General features: G+C 40.3%; 1 protein-coding gene across 5 annotated transcripts in view; it reads left to right on the top strand.

Annotated features, from left to right (window-relative positions):
* GARRE1 (granule associated Rac and RHOG effector 1) overlaps window positions 1-20,121 on the top strand; it is a 60,685-nt gene that overhangs the window by 13,256 nt on the left and 27,308 nt on the right. For 2 of the 5 annotated variants that reach the window (XM_082062521.1, XM_082062519.1), the window contains one exon: window positions 15,872-17,188. In XM_082062521.1, the coding sequence (XP_081918647.1) occupies window positions 16,694-17,188 (495 nt within the window). In that variant the 5' untranslated portion in view covers window positions 15,872-16,693. Of the gene's footprint in view, window positions 1-5,303; window positions 5,421-11,143; window positions 14,782-14,803; window positions 15,231-15,871; window positions 17,189-20,121 lie in introns of those variants that run through there. The other 3 variants (XM_082062520.1, XM_082062518.1, XM_082062522.1) reach the window with 3 other exon arrangements.

The following is a 20,121-nucleotide window of genomic DNA, read 5'->3' as shown; positions in this document are numbered from 1 at the left end:
ACACGAGAACCTCTGTGAGGTTTTTGGAGATGTTTCCAGTCTTCGTTTCGGGGTGGGGCGGAGAAGCTTTCAAACATTGACCCTTAAGACTCAATGAAGGTACCATTCGAAATACTTTTTTATAACATCCTTTCTTCTGGGGAAAGGGCACTCCTGACTTGCAATTACTATTTATGTTGACAATGTAATTTTTATTTAAGTAAGGAAAGAAAGTGTTGTTACTCCCGCAGCAACCATCTAGGAATGAATCTCATGTCAGATTGCGCTGCCCCTGTTACCGTGCTAACTTCTGCTTTGTAATAGAAATGGATCCAATAAGTGTGTTGATCACTTTTGACTTCCCAATTTCTATTTTTGTTGTTTCCAGTCCATTTCAAAATCCAGCTCTGCTACCTTAAAGTTCTCACACTTGTTTTTCTCTAGCCTGATTGATGTTCACTTATCTGCTTTAATTCTTAATTGCTAGAGGCTTTCCTCCCACGTGCACTATTCATTTTCTGTGGAACTAGCAATAAATTCACACGATACCCTGCTGAGAATAGGATGGAAGCTGAAGGAGTGGGAGAGAGAAAGTAGAACAAACTAACAATATTTATTAGAACTGCCTGTGCAGACCAGCGCAAAACAAACTGTATTGATTGTAAAACATGTTGATAACATGTATATAAATTTAACAAAACACAGCTTAACGCTGTCTTAGTTCAAGGATTATTCCTCCTTTCCTGATTTTACTTGTGTGGTCAAGTTGTTCCAAAGCTGATTAAGTTGTCCCGTAACTGATTATGTCTTAAATATAATTCAGAAAGTAATTTTGTGAAGCACCAGGGGCAATCACTTTGCTAATCACTGACTAATTTTCTGATTAATCAACAGAAAGTCATATCAATATAGTTGGCCTTGTTTTGAAAGGCTAACTACTAGCTTGGTATAAGCATTATAAATATTTTGGTATGTGGATACACTGGAATTTGCCTTTTATTTTTTAAACTGCGTGTTAAGCGGAGTGTTGCCGATACTCCCTAATGCCCAGTGACCCAATGGGCTCCTCTGCGCAGGGCTCATGCGCAGTGACGGATGTTCCCTCCACGCTGTGTGGGGACGTGTTTTCTGGGACTGAAAGAGCTGATTTTGGCGTCGGCAGAAGAGTCTGGCCCGTGGCTGCTGAGAACGAGCCGTGTGCTCGTACCTGCGCAGCTGGGCCGGGCACGGCTGAGTCCGGCAGCCTTGGCACACGGGCTGGAAACTTCTTGGTTTTCAGCGCTTTGGAGACAGAAAAAGTCTCTTTTCATTCTTCAGGGAGCTGTTGTGTATCCAAGTGCTTTTGTGGGAGAATGTGTGCGTAGAGGAACATTTTGTTTTAGCACCTGCACAAATTGGGTAGAATTGATAAAAATACGAAAGAGGGTTATAGATAGTGCTAATTAAAAATATAAATTTTGATCTCTGCCGTTGTGGTCTAGAGTGACGTCTGATCCAGTAGGCCATTTTTATTTTAATTTATATTCTGTAAGAAATGTTACAGAATCGATGGCAAACAAATGACATATTTTATTGTTGCAAAAGACCAAACAAGTTTAAGCAAAGTCGTTCTCATAAATAGATGGTGTCAGATGAGAAGATGCCTTTGTAATAAAACCTTGTGATTTGTTGAGGTTGAGAGAGGTTCTCCTGCCCCTCTACTCTGCCCTGGTGAGACCACACCTGGAATATTGTGTCCAGTTGTGGCCCCTCAGTTCCAGCAGGACAGGGAACTGCTGCAGAGAGTCCAGCGCAGGGCAACAAAGATGCTGAAGGGTGTGGAGCATCTCCCGTGTGAGGAAAGGCTGAGGGAGCTGGGGCTCTGGAGCTGGACAAGAGGAGACTGAGGGGTGACCTCATTAATGTTTACAGATATCTAAAGGGTGAGTGTCAGGAGGATGGAGCCAGGCTCTTCTCGGTGACAACCAATGATAGGACAAGGGGTAATGGGTTCAAACTGGAACACAAAAGGTTCCACTTAAATTTGAGAAGAAACTTCTTCTCAGTGAGGGTGGCAGAGCCTGGCCCAGGCTGCCCAGGGGGTTGTGGAGTCTCCTTCTCTGCAGACATTCCAACCCGCCTGGACACCTTCCTGTGTAACCTCATCTGGGTGTTCCTGCTCCATGGGGGGATTGCACTGGATGAGCTCTCCAGGGCCCTTCCAATCCCTAAAATTCTGTGATTCTGTAAGGCTTTAGCTTAGCGTCCACAGATACTCTCCAAGTATCAGTAATTGCTGGAAGTTAATTGCTTTGCTTTGCAAACTAGCCTGGAGTGCAGATCTGTTGTATTTTAAGGTCTTTATCTAAACCTTGTAACAAATAAAGCTGTTTCATTGCAGTGGAGTACTGACAGTGGTATTGAAAACCTCTTTTTCAGAGAACCTATATTGCACAAATACTGTTTGTTTCTAAAGCTCTTAAAAGTAATGTAAAATTGTCCTCAACAATAAACATATAGTTATATTCTGACAGGCTGTGTGTGCTATCCTGACTATAGGAAGCAGAGTCTGCAACGTGAAAGAGATTTGATTTAAAAAATTGGGATAAGGGTCGCGAATTGTACGCTAGAAATAGAAATTAAGATTAGAGGTTATGTTTCAGGCATGGAGCTGTCTCTGGGGGGGAGCAGAACAAGGTTACTTCAAGGTTTGGAGCCTGGCTGGGGGATGGGGAGAAGGGAGGAAATCCAACAGTGGCTAAAAATGGTGCCTGGGGGGGGGTTGCAGTAATATATAAAGTAGAAGTTGCCAGGCTTCACCTCCATGCTTAGTGCTGTGTGTTGTAGCCTCCTCCTCGCTGGTGCCCGATCAGCCATGGCCAGTGCCTGGTACCAGTGGGGTGGTCCTGGCCGTCAGCACAAGCAATCCTGCTGGTTTAAAGGTCACTTTTTGCAAATGTAATGCTTAGGAAATATATTTGAAAGGGGTTTGGCCACATCCATGATAGATGCATCAGCTGGTATTGAAACATTGCTTAAAAGTATTTGGCATCTTTGCAGTGTCTTGTGGCTGGCAGAGCGTTACTGTGTCGCAACGTCTGCAGCAGAAAACCCGTTGTCAACATAAGTTACTGGGAAGGAGTGTCAGTGTGCTTTAAATCACCTGAACATAATTGAAACGTAAGCCTAGGCTTTCATGTTGATAATAATTTTTTAGTATAATTGACAGAACGGAAGATACCACTTAAAATTTTAAGTGTGTCTTTCCAGTCTTCATTTGTGAAGAAAATTTAGCTCTGTTAATGAATATTGAGAGATACCATTGCATGTACTTAATTAGGTGTGAAGTGAGGATTCCCACTGATGCACGTGTGATACATCTTGGACTGTTGGTGTCAGATGCTTTGGGGGACACACCTGAGTTTTCAGAAAGATCTAACAAATAATGAAAGTTTAAGATTAAATCTTTAGGTTTGCTTATGGATGCTTGATTTCTACTGAATAGATCAATCACATCATGTTAATGTCTTTTACGGATTAAAACATTCCATGCGTTTTGCTTTCAAAATGTATTATACCAGCATAAATATCCTATTGTATCCTCCGCTGGGCAAAACATTTCTTGCACAACTCAATGCGGAAATATTGGCACATAACCTGGTGACAAATCATGCACATGATTGAGGGCTTGTTTTTTATATAAAACTATCAGCACTTCTACTTTCAGGACATGGTAAGGTGGTCTGTCTGTGCTTCATAGGTCGTAATTAGGATTGATAATTATTTAACAATTGATAATTTTATTGGGAAATACTTGCAAAGGTTTTTTGGGAATGATTTTTAACTTAAGAACAACGCATTTTTTTTAAAGGAAAAATCAGAGTACATCAGTCAAATGCCATCAGTATTTCTCTGAACATCAGTTTGACTGTTGTGTGCCTTTCCATGCCATATACTTAATGTAGCGGCTTAAAGCCGGAAGCCAGGAAAGCTGTGTGTGCTGCTGAGGCGGGCGGCAGAATTCCATCTATGCACTTGGTAGCAAGGAGCTCTTGTGGGAAGTTATTTATATTCTTTGGTAGCATCTACACTAGATATAAAAAAATGAGATTTGTTTTCTAAATGTGTGAGTTTATTTGTATCGAAGGAAATTAAACTTTGTTGTTAAGTGTTAACCTTTTTAAAGAAGCAGGAGAACAGTAGACTCTTAAAATAGTAAGGTATTTCGCTTTTCTTAATAAAAGGAAAATAACTTTAATCAAGCTCATCTTTCTAGGAAGAACATATAAAATGCAAAAATCAAGTAACTAATTGCTTTTAAAACCAGAAGTTTCTCAGAGCTGTGTCAGTGTGAGGAGTGGATGGAAGAGCCAGGCTTGCTCCAGCATTCCTCAGCCTTCAGTCTGCAGCTTTTGATTTTAAGTTGACCTGTGGCCTATTTTGGCATTTACATTATGTGGATAAAAGGCAACAAATTGCTCTGTGGACTGAAATAGAAAGCAGGATGACTGAAGCGGCTCACGGACGGCACTGGGTGCGGGGTCTGGAAGACGTGAGCTGCTGCTGTGGGGCAGCGGGTGGTACCTGGGGAGCACGGGCTGGCTGCACAGGGGCAAGAGGAGAGTCCTGTTGTCTCCAGTGCTTGAGTTTGAACCCGTTGCTAATGGCATTTGCAGAAGATTGAGCAACTCAGGGAAGGATTTTTTTAGTTATCTTCTGTGTAAAGCGAGTGGAACAACTAGCCGAGAGCTAAGCTTTGGATGTTCTTGAAGGGGGAAAGGTTATAATTGGCAAGATTGGGCCGTATTTTTCCCTTCTGGTTTTGTATTAGAGATTTATGAACTGGAAGGGTATTACATTTCATCTTATAACTAATCATGTTTGACCCCAACTATTCAGGATGAGTTAGTGCTATTTTAAAAATCTCATCTATATTTAATTAAGACTTATACATCTGGTCTTAATGAGGAGAGGAACGCCGTGCCCAAGACGCATAAGGAGCTTTTTTAATAGGAAGAAATAAAGAAAGGTTATGAAGTATGCATGCTACCATTTCTACTTTTTTTAATCTTTATGATCTCAAATTACTTGTCACCACTGTTCCTTCATCAGCTACAGAAATTAGTTCTGCATAATCTAATATATAAAAACCCATGGATTTGTCAGAAATAAAGCACTTCGACAGTTCCGAAAGTCTGCTGTTACGAAGATCTAGTTCGAGGATGATTTTTAGAATTAAGGTTAAAACTATTCAACTACTACTATTTATGAAATTGCTATTTGCAGTAGTATTATATGATGCTTTTTTCATATTATGTATACACTAATGTTTGGTTTTGTCATAGGAGAGAGCCGGCTATTCACACTGGATTGCGCCAGTGTATTCATATCCTGTGACAGTGAATCAGATACTGCTGTCTATATACAGACTGAATTGCCAGCCAACTTTCTGCCCAAATATGGTAAACATAATTATGTTCATTTGCTGTAAAAATACATTCTCCTTAGTATAACATTTTCATGATTACAGTTTTCTGATAATTCCATAATTTTCGACATGAGAGGGAATGAAAGGCCTAATCATCATGTCCCTCTTTTCTGTATAGAATATTGTTTATTTTCCTGGGCAAAACTCCAGCTGTTCAGTGCTGAATCTAATGCTACTCGAATCCAGTAAGCCCAGAAACCATTTGGAAAGTGTTCTCGGGATGCAGGAGTTGTGGTGCGGAGACACCAAGCTCTGTATTAGCTACATGACAAAAAAGCTTGTGGCTGCAACTGTCATGAACCAATAAGTGTGTGTGCTGAGGTCAGTTTTTCTGACATGTGCTCCTGTTTCCTATTTTTGGAAATGAAAATCATATTTTGGAATACTTAATACTTTTCAAGTAGGAGACTTTCAATGAATGAGTTGGGGGGGAAAGGCAAACATTAAGATAGATAAAGCTTGTACCCCGAACTGGAGAAAATAAATATTAGTAAATATTAGGTTTGGTTTTAATTTTAGTCACAAAGGAATAGCATGGTAATACACTTATTAAATATGAAAAAGTGAATCGTTTACATGTGGAAATACGTGCTAATAGTAGCCACTTCATTTATATGAGTGGGTTACGATTAGTATGTTTAATGCAACTAAGAAAACACATTTACAGGGCTTTTTCTTTCTCTTATGTAGTCTAGTATCAAGAGAATGTTATAGATGTATTCTGTGGCAAGTGTAGAGAATTTAGAGGCAGTAAAATGATTTGGAAAAGGAAAAATTGTTGGTGTTGAGTTACTCCAAATATTTTTTGAAAGGTTTCATCATCCTTGTAGCAAACAGGAAAAAAAAAATCACATAAGGGCTTTATGGGATTTTCTGTACATAATCTGTCTTATGTTTCTGGTACTCAAAACTTCCTTCTACATATAAGAGCTTTAAATGTGTAGATAATCTGTGATTTTTTCCCTGCTTTGAAATGCTACTTTTGTCTAACACTGACTTCAGTGCATGTTTTATTTTAGTGCTCTGTGTTTGGGTGTTCTTTTTAAGAAGTTGCGCAGCATCACACAATCAGTTAAAACAGTCTAGAAATTTGGTTTAGGGATGTTTATTTCAGTGGAAAAATTCAAGTGTGTATATGCTAATAAGTGTGAGTAATGTGGCATTTATGAAATGTGCTATTTATGTTTGCAAGAGCAGCAGAATGGCTGGAAGCCATGTCTAAAAGTTGACATCTGATTTATCAATGAGGAAATGCTGCTGTTTCCAGAGCTTTTCTAAACAGTATGTCACTGTGATATACTGCTTTCCATGATCACTCAGGTAGAGGGAATAAGAAGGTAAAAGTGACCACAGTGATTCAGATTTCAAAATTGATCCAACTCAACCTTCTTTATCCCGTGAAGTTATAAACGGATACCCTGGGGAAGGCAAGAACAGGGTGGATTTGTGAGCTACACTTATTTAAAACTCTGTCTTCAACAGTTTGATGTATATAGGATTTCCCGGGCCTGTGGTTAGTCTACCTGGTAAACTGAAAGAGCCCCTCTGGAAAAAAAGAGCAATAAAGAGACCAGAACCTCCTGCTAAATTTGATGTGTGGGTAAATGATGGATTTATGTGGTGGCATAATTATGTTTCTGGTTTTCCCAAGAGTGACGCTCCCTTACAAATTGCTTTACTAATAATTTGTAATATAAGATTTACTCTTCTGACTCCACCATTCTGTATCAGGGTGATAATTTAGCAAAACCAGTCAGTTGTAACACCAAGATCATCTTCCTAGGTGGTAATGATCGGGCCAGAGCCAATCATTTTGTGTGTGAGGCCAGGATTGTTTTTTCTCATGTATGAGTTGATAAATGTATCCATAATGAATCTAGTCTCTTATTTTAGTCCCTCAGTCCTGTAAAGTTACGCCATTCTTTGTATGTGTGTGTATATATATAGTAGTGCATATAGTATGTCATGCTTAAACGCTTGGGCTCTTACTCCCACTTGTCTTTCCAAGTCTTGTTTAAAATCTGATTTGTTTGGGGCAATGAAAACTTCCTCAGAAGAACCTGCCTTTTGAAAGATGTATTGAAGGTAGCCTATACAGAATGTATTCAATTACTTCTCTTAGGTACTTTGCCAAAGGGTGGGAATTATTTCCATTTTTCTAGCTTTTTATGCAGTATTTGAGTCCATGGGCAAGTAGCTTTAAGCCAGTGGGACTAAAAGTCTATGTAGAGCCCTCTGCTTGGTTTCTTCAGCGGCACTGGCTCAGCAGTAACTAGGTCTTCAAGCCAATTTTCTAAACCTCTTCAACAAATTTCAGTAGAAGTTTTTACCACACATTTTACAATGTGTATTGAAAACTTCTCTTCCCGGTGAATGATACTGAAAAATACATATGGCATTTGCTTATGCCAGAAAGCTGCAATTAATGATTTAAGGAGGTACCTGAGTATATGAGAGACACCACTAACTTCAGTGGAACTAAGCATATGCTTAAGTCCATTGCTGAAGTGAGCCCAAAGGTTAAGCTGCATCCAGCTTTAAGATGTCTACTATGCCATTATAGGGTTGTAGTTATTTGGTTTTGCTGTTCTTTGTTGTATTGTGTTCTCCCCCATGTAAAAGCTGGTCTTCTGCAGAAACACGGAAAATCGTGATTTTTGTGGTTATTACAGAACTGAGAAACAACTTCATTGTGTTTTCTTAATGCTTGTTTTCTTTACGTTTTAACAAGGAAATACCATGCTAGACTCTTGGTGCTTACTGTGTTTAGAAGTGAAACTGCAATCGGGAGTGACAAGGTAAAGAACAGTCTAACACAGGTGGCTTGTCCTATAGCTCAGAAAGACTTCTAAGTGCACATATGATGTTTGGGGTAGGTTTGCAAGGAAAGACTTGGGAGGGGGTAGGTGGATGGGAATTATGTAAATTGGCCATAGTTGGACCATGATACACAAGCCTGACCAAGTAATATTCCTGTTCTGCATACGCTCTAATTGAGTATTTCTGTAGTTCAGCCTTTTCTTGCTCTCATCCCTTCAGCAGGAAGAGAAATGTGTGGCTGAAAAGGCCATTTGTAGGAATAGACGTTAACTTATTATCAAGACATTTCTAGAAATTGTCAGCGCTCTGTCCCTTCCCTGAAACCATGGCCTTCAGTTCTTTTCTGGATTTTGAAGTGTGTGTTTCCGCCGGCTGGCTGTGACATGTGCTTTCGGAATGAGCAGCGTCTGTTCCCAGCAGTCCTGCCGGCACTGACCAGCATCCAGGAGTTCTGCAGGTGGTGTTTTCTGGGAGGCAGAGCTGTGCCTTTTCTGCAGAAAGTTTCTGCTGTTCATACTCACTCTTACTGTGGTCTCATGAGTCTTTTCTTCATCGTAGCATGTTTTAATGTCCCGATGAGAGAGCAGGAGGGAGTGTGCTGGTGGCTGCTGTGAAGCGCACCCTTTTGGGAGGTGAGACACGGAGTCTTGAGTCCCCTCTGGCTGACAGTCACATCGCATGGGAATTTCTCATGCTGGGTGCAAATGCTTTGTTAGGCTATTTTCTTTTCTCTCTCTTCTGCACCCACAGTTCTCTTTCAAAAGGGAGCTGGTCCTGCTTTCAAAATAGATAACCTAAGCACCTATTGCCAAGGGAGGATTGAAACAGTGATCCTGATCTGACACAGGCATCTATTTTTGACATTCAGGGAGGCACCCTCATCTGAAAGAAGGTCTGGTTTAACACATTCCTTTCGCTAGCTTTTCCTTTTGCTGTCATACGTTATTGCTGAGACTTCAATTAGTGCTGTTTGGTGTGTTATATATTTTACTTCAAACAAAATGTGAGAAGTCTCCTGATGTGCTGAAGGCTCTGCCTTGGAAAAATCCAGCTCAGGATTGTCCTTTAGGGCATCTGGCATAGATGTGCTTGTAGAGGATTTTTTCAGTGTAAGTGCAAAAGGCACAAATCGGCACAAATAAGTTAATGGCTTTTTTAAGGAGGGTCATTTTGAAGGGAAAAAGGCTCTGGACAAAGACATACTAGATAAGTTCAGAGTCTGTCTGTAAATATTAGGTAGATGTTTCATCAGTGAAAATAGCGTTTGACTTAATAAAACCAAGTTGCTGGAGTCTTCCACTTAGGTTTAACAGATCTCCATGCTTCTGTTTGTGATTGTTTCACTGGTAGATGAAATCAGTTTCTGTTGGTCCGTTTAGGTTTGTATACATTTCAATAGCACGCTCCAGATGATGATTCTAGTTAAACTGCAGTAACTATATATTCCCTGTGGAGCATGTCCTGGGAGCTGTGCTCCCCAGATGGTGGGGAGACACTGAGTTGCTTCTAACACCCATCCGACCCTGGAGTAGCCTGGAGAGTGGGCCAGAGTGTCTGGCCAGTCTGTATTAGGAAGGGGGATATTTCCAACAGGACCTTCATGGGTTCACTAAGGATTGGCTTGCATACTTTTTTTGTTATGTGTTGGTTTTTTCCTCCAACTGTTCTGGGCAAGCAGCCAAAAGGAATCCCAATAAGCAATTCATGAGCTAACAACAACTGAAATGATATTGGTATAATAGGCTATTTCTGTCTTCTCCTTTCTCGCCCTGTCCTCCTCTAATAGGAGATTTTTTTACAATTTGGATAACAAATAAAAAAAACATAGGAGATGCCCGTGTCTCCTAGTGGCTGCCACTCACCCTGTTGTTGAAAAGCAAGGCTGGTTTTCCCTTCTGGCACCTGCCCACTGGGGTTTGGTGCCGCGCGTGTCCAGCCGAGGGCTGAGCCAGCGGGACGCGCGTCCTCCCCACGCCGGGCTCGCGCTGCCGGGGTCTGTCTGAGCCCGGAGAGAGTCCTGCGAACCAAAAGCCACCTCTGCCCTGGTGGTGAAGATAATTAAACTTGTCAACCCCTGCAAAAGAATTTGCATGCTTTAAGTATTTATGATGTGTTGGTATGAAATTACAGGTGCAAAATAACGTGGTTGATGTCAGAGATTAAGGCATATTTTCTGCCAGTCAGCATTACTTGGAGATGGCTTTTCTTGTCAACTGAAAAGTCTAATTTTGAAAACATGGTTTCAGCTCTTGTATTATTCTGAAAACTTTTATGACCATTAAAAATGAAAACAAATTTTAAAAGTCCCCACACTTAATTGTATGTACGTTCTTTTTATGGATGTATTGAGTACCTTATACAGTGACCATTTTAATATTAATAGCTGTGGTGTCTTAATTGAGAGTGGAGATGATGTAGTTGGAATCTAATTTCTCAGGTTATGAAATTTGTTACTGAAATTCTAATATTCTTTAAATTGGATCTCTGGTATGTGGATTCCAATTTCTAATCTTTTTGAATGGATGTGTTTTGTAAATGCTAAGCACACTGTATAGCTGTAGATGTAGGCTGTCTTTAGTTTGGGATAGTGCAAAATGAATCAACTCCCAGTGAAAATCTGTAGATTACTATATTGATGTCTGTCTTCAACCCCCTCGGCCCTCCAGAAGTAGTTGGGATTACTTGACTGTTTTTCTTAACCTGTTTATTTACAAGGATCCTGACGAGTTTATTTGGGGAAAGAGTTTCCACTACTTGTCTTAGTTCACTTGTATTCTTACCTGCAACTTGTCGCGTCTGAAAGGAGAAGCAAGAAATAACCTCCCAGTTTGCTATTTGGACACCAAAGATCATTTGAGATATTTTTATTTTTTTAAGGTATCCATGGTTGGAGTTTGGGTGGCCTGGCCAGGTGATGGATCTGATGTGCACGCAGTGACAGCAGAACTTGAAGGTGGAATGACGCCTTTCATAGCGGAGTAACTTGGGGATTTGCACAAGATTTGTGTCACTAAATGTGAAGGAATTGGTGTGCTCTGCAAAGGGCGCGCTGGGCTCTGGCAGCTCGCTGACCTCCTGGCCCTGCAGTAGCCTTTGTTTGTTCAGGCGTTTCCCCAGTGAGCAATCTGCCTGCTCTGGGTGGTTTCTCCTGGAGTTACTTTTTTGGAGACATGAATTGAATTTAGTTGCTTTCAAGTTTGTTTTACATGAATGGTACTTGCAACATTAGTTCATCTGGAGATCTTAGAAGCTGTAGCTCATAAAACTAAAACCAATGTACAATATCTGGGAGTGTTACTCTTAAAAAAGTAGCTCAGGTATTTTTGAATCATCTTACTCATGTGTTATATTGTACATTGACTGAAAAGACAACAGGATTCATACAGAACACCTTTGCAAGCAGTTCTTAAAATTGAGATCAGGATCTTTTTTAAATGATGAAAAATCATTTTTTGATTTAAAAAAAAAAAGAAAAATTACATACAGGGCCTTTCAAAAAGATGGACCCAATTAGAAATCACTGTATCTCTGCAGCCACACAGTGCCTCCACTTGGACAGGTCACACGGGACCCCAAGACTTGATGCTATGCTCTTGGTCCCCAAGATCCCCAGATATTGCACTTTGCAGCTTTTTCTTGTGAGGATGTGTCAAAGACTGTGTTTTTGTGAAATATACTGCTTTCAAATTGGGTCCATCTCTTTGAAACACCCTGTAGTAAGGCCTGCAAAGCTTTCACGTAGATGGTAAATGAAGTTGGCTGAAAGGATGCTGACAGTGTGGGTAGTTGTGTAACTAAACTAACTAGTGATAGACTGGTACGTTTTACTCACTACTTCCTCTGTTCAATTTCCCATGTTGATTCAGGGGAAAAGTTGGCTCCTCTTCCCGCAGGGCAATCCCAAATGGTTGGGATGGGGGATTAGACCCTTTGGTGCTGATCCGAAACGGAAACTGGGAGGCGCCAAATTCCATTTGTTGGAAAGTCTTCCCTGTTGATTTGTATCTCTTGCAATCACTGAAGCTGGAGAAAATAGTTTTGATTTTCTGGGAATTATCTAAGCAAAAAATTTTGTCTGGTACATTTTAAAAAAGGATAGCGAACTTAATTTGCATATGCTCTCATTTTCATGCAGTTTCTGTTTCCTCTATGCAAATGTGGCCATTTTTAGAGCAGCGAGCTCGTGCAGATGTCTGCTTCATTCTCTGTGGAAGTTCAGATAGTTCAAACTAGTAGCAGTTCCACAACTATAGCATTAATTCCTTAAAGTGAAAACATAAACAGTGTGGTGAGCTTTTTCAGGAGCATTTTACAGCTTTCAAGAGTATAGTATTCAGTGTGGAGCTTGGTTTTATACTATATATTAGTTCTATTTATAATGTTTAATAGTATCTGAGCAACGCTGTTTTGGTCTTGATTACATAAAGGAAAGAATAAACTGTCTTTATTTGTGGCAGGTTAACTTTTAAAATACTTTCTACAATTGATTTCTGTGAATATTTGTTTTCTGCAAATGAAGTACAAGCTTAGGGTTTGTATTTTGGACTGATAACGTGCTGCTCTTGTATCACTAGAATGGAACAGGGTTTTTTGTTGGTTTGTTTTTTTCCTAACATTGCAAGAGTTAGATTGGCATAAAGTTCATATAGGTACAACATGGACCCCCCCACTTTTAGGCCGCGCACCAAGAGCTGCGGGGGAACCGTAACATGGGAGAAGGGAGGGGAGAGCACAGGAATATTCTCCGCTTCACTTCTTCAAGAAAAGATGCAGAAGGAAGAATGTTTATTTTGTACATAGCATGTTGGAGCTCTCATTACCGAGCGTAGAACATGTAGCATTACCCACATGCCTGGTGTTGAAAAGTGTTAAGAACGGTAGCTCTCCTCTCTCTAAATAAATATAAATAAATATGTCTTTAGATGCTAAAGATATAAGCTGTTGTCTTCAAGATTTTGTGTTGATTTTATGACAAGGGAGTATTGAAGAATTGAGTAGGTACCTGCAGGTCTGACTGTGAAATTGTCCAGAAGTAGAACACAATGATTTATCATGTTTGTTTATAGCTGTAGAAAATACAAAACCACCGCTTTTTTCTATTCATTGCGTTTGTGTTCTTTTAGGATGTAGCAGTTTTGTGTACTGGCTAAATATCAGACCATGTCAAATGATCAGTGTCTCAGTTGAATCGTGAAGGCTCAGTGTGTGACCAGAACCACCAAATTGCAGTGTTGCTTTGCAGAAGCTCATCTAATTCCGTGCTCTATGTAGAGCTGGAAAACCCCTTCTTCTTATCTCTTCCTACTTTTGGTGCTAATTAACATTTAGATGTTTCATGATCATTTCTGAGTTCTTCTGCAATGTGAAATTCATGTCTACTTAGGGAAAATAATCACCAATTTACTTACACAGTGCATATAAATTAACCAACCCTTTTGTTCCGTCTACATTTATATGCAATCAAGAAAACCAATTTAATCACACTTTCCACGGTAAGGCACCATAGCTTGTAAAGCAAGGGGAAGAAGATTTTCAGCTATGCATATGATATCAAGCCCTCCTAGAAAATTCATTTTAATGGGTTTATTGCGTTTTGACGCATTCATTGTGAATACTGAACTACTAAAGTAGTTAGAAAGACAGTCATCAGCCTAGAGTACTTCCATAAGGGATGCTGAAATGCATATGGGAATTTCTGCTGGTTTGTCTGTTTATCATGTTTTAGAAAGTGGGAATACACAAGAATATTTGCTCTAGATCTTGGAAGCAGAGCCATCTGCAGCAACGACTTCCTGAGAAACTTGTGTGCCTGTTGTTTTAGTGGGTGTGAGACTATCCAGCTCTGTACGTTGGTTTGTCCTGCCATGTCTTGCCTGCTTCTTTATCTGTGGGATTTTTGTATCACATGCATGTGTCAAAACACATTATGTGAATGAACTGACGTCTTCTTTCTTCAGACAGGTGGAAATAAGAAATTTTGTCTGAAGAGAAAATCTTTATTCCCAAACCATTTTGACAATATTAATACAGGTTTCATATTTCAAATATAATAGCTAAAGGAACATTTTGTTGTTGAATTAAATAGATCTTTTCTGCTATATCTGGATTATTCTTTTAAGTGCTTAGGGAAAAAAAAAAACTATCCTGAATTACTGTTTGATATTAACCCTGCACATTGCAGTTGCAGCAGTAAGGAAAAGAATGTCCATATTTGATGGAATCAAGCTATGTGTATGTGCAGGAGAGGGAGGGAATGACCTAGAGCATGACTAGCTAGGACTAGATAAACTGATTGAACAAACTGTATTTCTCTACATTATACTTTCCTTCTGATAATGTCCCGACATTGTTCATCAGTGTCTTTTGCAGTGTCAAAACACAGAACGTTTCTCTCTCAAAGCGAGGAACGCTGTAGCAAACTGCCTGTTGAGGACACAACAGGTTTCTCAGCCTGGCCTAGCTGGTGGGATAGAGGTAATGGGGTCTGTGGCACAGAGGAAAGGAAGATGATTGAGGTGGGATTAATTGACGAGCTATAAATTCATAGTGCATAAAAAAAAATTCTCCTGTCACACACACATATGTATAAATAGATATGTGTGTGTTTATATAAAGTGTGTATATAAAGATATGTAAATGAACTCCTAGGATAACTGTGACCATTGTATGGATATATGACTCCAACCTGTAAACATGACCATGGGATGCCAAGCCCTGTCCGGTTCAGAGCTGTGTTTGGCTGAGGGGAAGGGCTGAAACGCCCTCACGCCCTTTCCCAGAAGCTCCGGTTCCTGCAGCCTGGCCTGGAATGTCTCCTGTGCAAACTGACCCTGTCTGGCCGCTCAGGCTCCGTTCACCTTCCTCCAGACCCTGCAGGAAAGTCTTGGCTCTCCAGCTCACCAGAGTTTGCTAGTAGGAGCAGGGCAGTAGTAGCAGCTGTATCTCCTCCCTGCTTTCATGTCTGGTGAGTGTGTTATTTAGGCCAACCTGTTAGGCATTTCTCCTGTGATACCTTGCGTATGATAGATGCTGTCTGTCACCCTGAAATGGAATGTGTATGCTCTGCTTTTTGGCTCATCTCGTTTAGAGTATCGACAGATTTGTCTGCTGTCGTACTGGGAAAAAAGTGAAGGACCTGTGTCTGTTGATTTAGTAAATTATTAAAATGAATGGGAGTCTCAGATTTCTGCAATAAATTATGGTGCATGAAAAAAAGGTTTCATTTACTTAATTCTTAAATTATTTAAAAAAATATGAGGTTAGAAAATGTGCTTAACTCCCCTTGAGCTCTGCATTAATAGCCTTCCACTGCTCTTAACTGTATAAGGGTTGTGCTGAGGATTGACTATAGTCTTAAGCTTGACAGTCTAGGATGGGAGAATAAATAAGAAAATATTGAGCAGTGTTGAATTTATTAACAGGATGGCAGCAACTTGTACCTGCCTTTTAAATTGTCAGTGCAACTCCCCCTTCCTTTTGATCTTGGATATTGATGACAGCATATGCCTAGAAAAGTATACCAGAACACTGCAGGAGTTAAAATCTTAAACCTTCTTATTGTTCCATAACATTTTAAACTTTTTGTTCTTTTTTTTCCCATCACAGGAAATGACCTAGAGGCCTTACAAATACATTTGTGCATTTTTGTTCCGAGTCTACAATTGAGGACGAATGCAGTCTGGAAGCACCGCTTAACGTTACAACGGAAACAACTACCTCAACAAACAAGGAAAGGGGAAGAAGGCTTGCAATAATAAACACTAATTTTTAATAGCTTATACTTGCGAAGTCTTCTGTAAACAGAGTCCAGATTTTTTTTTTAATCCCCTCCAGTATTAAGAAGAGACACTACAAATAAACTAATTTGGCAGACTGGATCTGTCAAAACATTTGAAGATATTTGATCTGCTAACACAACAATTTGCTTTTTGAAGGAAGGAGCCTCTGCACTGCTTTTACAATCGCTGTTGATCGGTGGTTTGCTCCACTTTTCCTGATATTGCTAATGGGGAAATTGTATTAAGGTATTGCTTCTAAAACTATTATTTGCATTGACAAAAGTAACTTTTGTAGACTTAACAGCAAGTGACAATAATGTGCTCATGAAGAAATTGTAGGTGATAACTTCTCTGCTCCAGTGTTGCTTTTCCGTGTGCAGAGTGGAGACCGAACCAGAGACAGAGCATGGTTGAGAGAATACAGTTTATAACTGCAGCAGGGCTGCACTGAACACTGAAAATATAAAGTCAGCAAGTCTGCTGCCTTTCTCACTGCTGATACAGATTATACAGACACTTGCCTTTTTGAAATGCCTTTTGTGAAACCTATGTACGCAGTCCTCCACTGTTACTGTACATAACTATATATTTGGGGAAGGAATTTGACAAGTGATTGTTAATTAAGGAATCTTCGGACAGGCACTCACTTATGTATTGCTGTAGTGCACAAGAAAGCAAAATGGACTATAAGCGGCGCTTTTTGCTTGGCGGGTCCAAGCAAAAAGTGCAGCAACACCAGCAGTATCAAATGCCTGAGCTAGGCAGGACCCTGAGCGCTCCGCTGGCATCGACGGCCCCGGCGTCCCCTCTGGTCTCCTCAGCTGCTGCGGGCAGCTGCAGCCACCCCGTGTCCCACACGACTCCCATCGCAGACATCCAGCAGGGAATCTCCAAATACCTGGATGCACTCAACGTGTTTTGCCGTACGAGCACTTTCCTTACAGACCTTTTCAGCAGTGTATTTAGGAACTCGCACTATTCTAAGGCAGCTATGCAACTGAAAGACGTGCAGGAACATGTCATGGAAGCAGCGAGTCGACTCACAGCAGCAATAAAACCAGAAATAGCAAAAATGCTGATGGAACTGAGTGCAGGAGCTGCAAACTTTAAAGATCAAAAAGAGTTCAGCCTACAAGACATTGAGGTAAGTTACCTTGGGGATACTGTTTTGCATGTGAATTTGTATCATTCCTTCTTAATTGGGCTCTTCCAAATCACATCTACATCAGAAGTTCTCTCTGCCTTGCTTTGTATGTGTGGGCAATGCTGGTAAAAAGAGCAGCTCTTCTATCCTTATGTTTTCTTCTTGAAAGTATTAAGTGTTGTGCAGTGCCTGACTTTGAACTATGCTGAAACAGGTTTTTAGTAGGTATTTCTGTATAAGAACTTACACCCTATTTCAACATTTTGTGAAATAAGAAAGATGAGTTATAATTAAATTGTACTACCTATATAACTGGTAGTCTTCTTACATGATTTAAATCTATAACCAGCAATCCAACAACCTCTTTGCATAAACCATGCTTCATTTAAAAATAACAGTAATGCAAACCAAAAAACTCTCAACACCTTGCCCCTCCAGAGCAGCTAAATAAAAGGTTTAAACAATTTTGGTTTATGCTAGCTTGTATTTCTAATGACATTAAGCCATCATCTTCTAAATAAACCTATACTTTCTGTAATATTATCCATTCCAAGTGGAAAGCTGAACAGTTGGGACTGGTGAAGTGTCATCAGCGTTTGTGTAAAACTCTATATTAGTTGACTAAAGGTTGAAGTTTGTGTAAAATAATGTTTTATCACGCTTCAAAACTTCTTTGTGTGTTTGAGCTGTTGTGCTTAAAAGGAAAACACCATGCTGGCATGAGGGTGACTTTGCTATCACTGCCTTACGCTGGCAGCGAGTGCCCACCAGCCAGAATTGAGAGGTGGTGACGTTAAGAGAGGATCCCCAGCTCTCCTCATGCCTGGCTGCCTACTTCTGGGTATTTCTCTTGTAGTAAATGTCTTAATTATATACCAGGCAGCATTAAGTGATAGTCATATATATTAACTTTTAGTCATCTATGAATCCCTGGTGTTCCTCGTGTTTTGACATATTTCTTAACTTTGCAAGGACTACTGTATAGTAATTCCTATAGGATTTCATCCTGAGTGGAAAATTTACTTTTGAGTTCTCTCATTTTTCAGTGAGGTTTCAGGTAAGTTTGTAATGATGACTGCTACACACATGCTTGCCCAAGCATTATCTGCTGTCTATAACTGCACAACAGGTGAAGTAGTTCAGTAGAATGCTGTTTGTAGTACATAGCTGTAGTGAGAAACATGACTGACAGTTTGCAGTCTTGCATGCTTAGTATGGGATTAAGTAAGATTGGCTATATATTTGTTATAAATATCTACTATAGACTGGTATTTTTGAAAAGATTATAAAAACTAGCTATGTTTAGCTAATGCTGTCGGAAAATATATATATATATATATATAAATAAATTTAAAAATTAGTGTGGGTTTATGCAATTGAAGACCTGGATAATATCTGTCCTGAAAGAGAGTTTTTTCAATTAAAAAAGGCAAAAATATATGAAGCACTGACTGACTGACTGTCTTCTAGGGCTTTTTTTATGGACTTCAAAACTCTGTCTTGCAACATATAGGCAACTATTGGCGTACTCCTTTTAGAAGCTAGTCAAGCAATTCTGGGTGCTGATTCCTCCCCTGCCCCACGTGCTGTGTGGGGAAAATGCCTCTTCAGCTGTGAACAGGGTTCATGAGCAGAAGCAAAGTGGTGTTTGCATAAGCTGACTGCATGTGCTGCCAGCTTAAAGCGAAGGCAGAGAAACTTGCTCTGGTCCCTGCTTTACCTGTATGGACCCAACCCTTGTTCCTGAGCTCCAGGTGCTCCTGCAGCGCTCTGAGGTAGGAGCAAACATGAAGAGAATGCAGGTGAAACAGCTCGATCGCTTGTTTTTCTTTGGAGGCAAATCTTGTGGGAATTGACGCCTCGTCATTGTACTTTTCCTGTACCTTTTCTTAATTAAAACTGCGTCTTGCATGTGCCTTTATAACTAGTCAACATGCAAGATTTTTGGCAACTTTTGTGTAGTGAGGCAAGTATTGCTTTTGCTTAAAACCAGCAAAACGTAAGGATTTGACACTCACATGGTTGTTTTGTAAGTCGGCCAAGGAGCGTCGTTTAGATGACGTAAGTGCATGGGTGAGGTAGTTGGATGATGGTGCCCAGGAAGCAGTTATCAGTTGCTCACTGTCAAAATGGACCTTGGCAGAGGTCACTATAGAGAATGTATTTAAGTTTGGAGATGACTTGAAAGTACATGATAGGAGTATGCTGGAAGACCTGCTGAGTTAAAAATACTCATGAGTTGAACAAATGAGCTTTCCAGTTGGGATGGAATTCAGAGGGGAAAATTGAATGTGGCAATATTTAAACAAAAACTTTCAGCCTCACAAGTGGAGTCCGCTGGGCAGCGGCTCTGAAGAACCATTCTAGGGCTTACGGTAGCCGTGTATTGAGTAGGAGTCAGTGTCGTGCAGTTGCAAATAATGTATCAGTGGCGTTGCTGTTGTGCAAAGAGGCAGTTGTCGTGTATTTAACAGAACTATAACCTGCAAGAACCATGGAACATGGCATTCAACTCTCTTCATGTTGGTTATTATGGCCTTAAACACAACGGTGCACACTCACACTGCTGCTGTTGCACTTGGAGAAATAGTGAGCAGCTGGAGAGACATCAGAGGAGAGTAGCGAGTGTAATGAGACATCTAGGAAACAGAACTTCAGAGAACAAATTGAAAAGACTGACTCTACAGAAGAGAAGACTAAGAAAGAAAACCAGAATTGCTCAGGTATGTGAGCAGCTGCCAGAAGAAGTGGCAGCGTTTGTTCTTCGTGTCCATGTAAGGTGGAGCAAGAAGTAATGAACTTAGATTTCAGAAGGAATGATTCATATTAGAAGTTATGGAAATACTTTCTAATGTCAGTGAAGCGCTGATGTAGGTTGCTACAAAGGGTAGGGAGCCTCCATCATGGGGAACTTACAGAACAGGTTGAACCTG

The sequence above is a fragment of the Streptopelia decaocto genome (assembly GCF_964273445.1).
Source record: "Streptopelia decaocto genome assembly, chromosome: 11".
NCBI classification, from domain to species: Eukaryota; Metazoa; Chordata; class Aves; order Columbiformes; family Columbidae; genus Streptopelia; species Streptopelia decaocto.
This window is presented reverse-complemented; position numbering and strand designations above follow the sequence as displayed.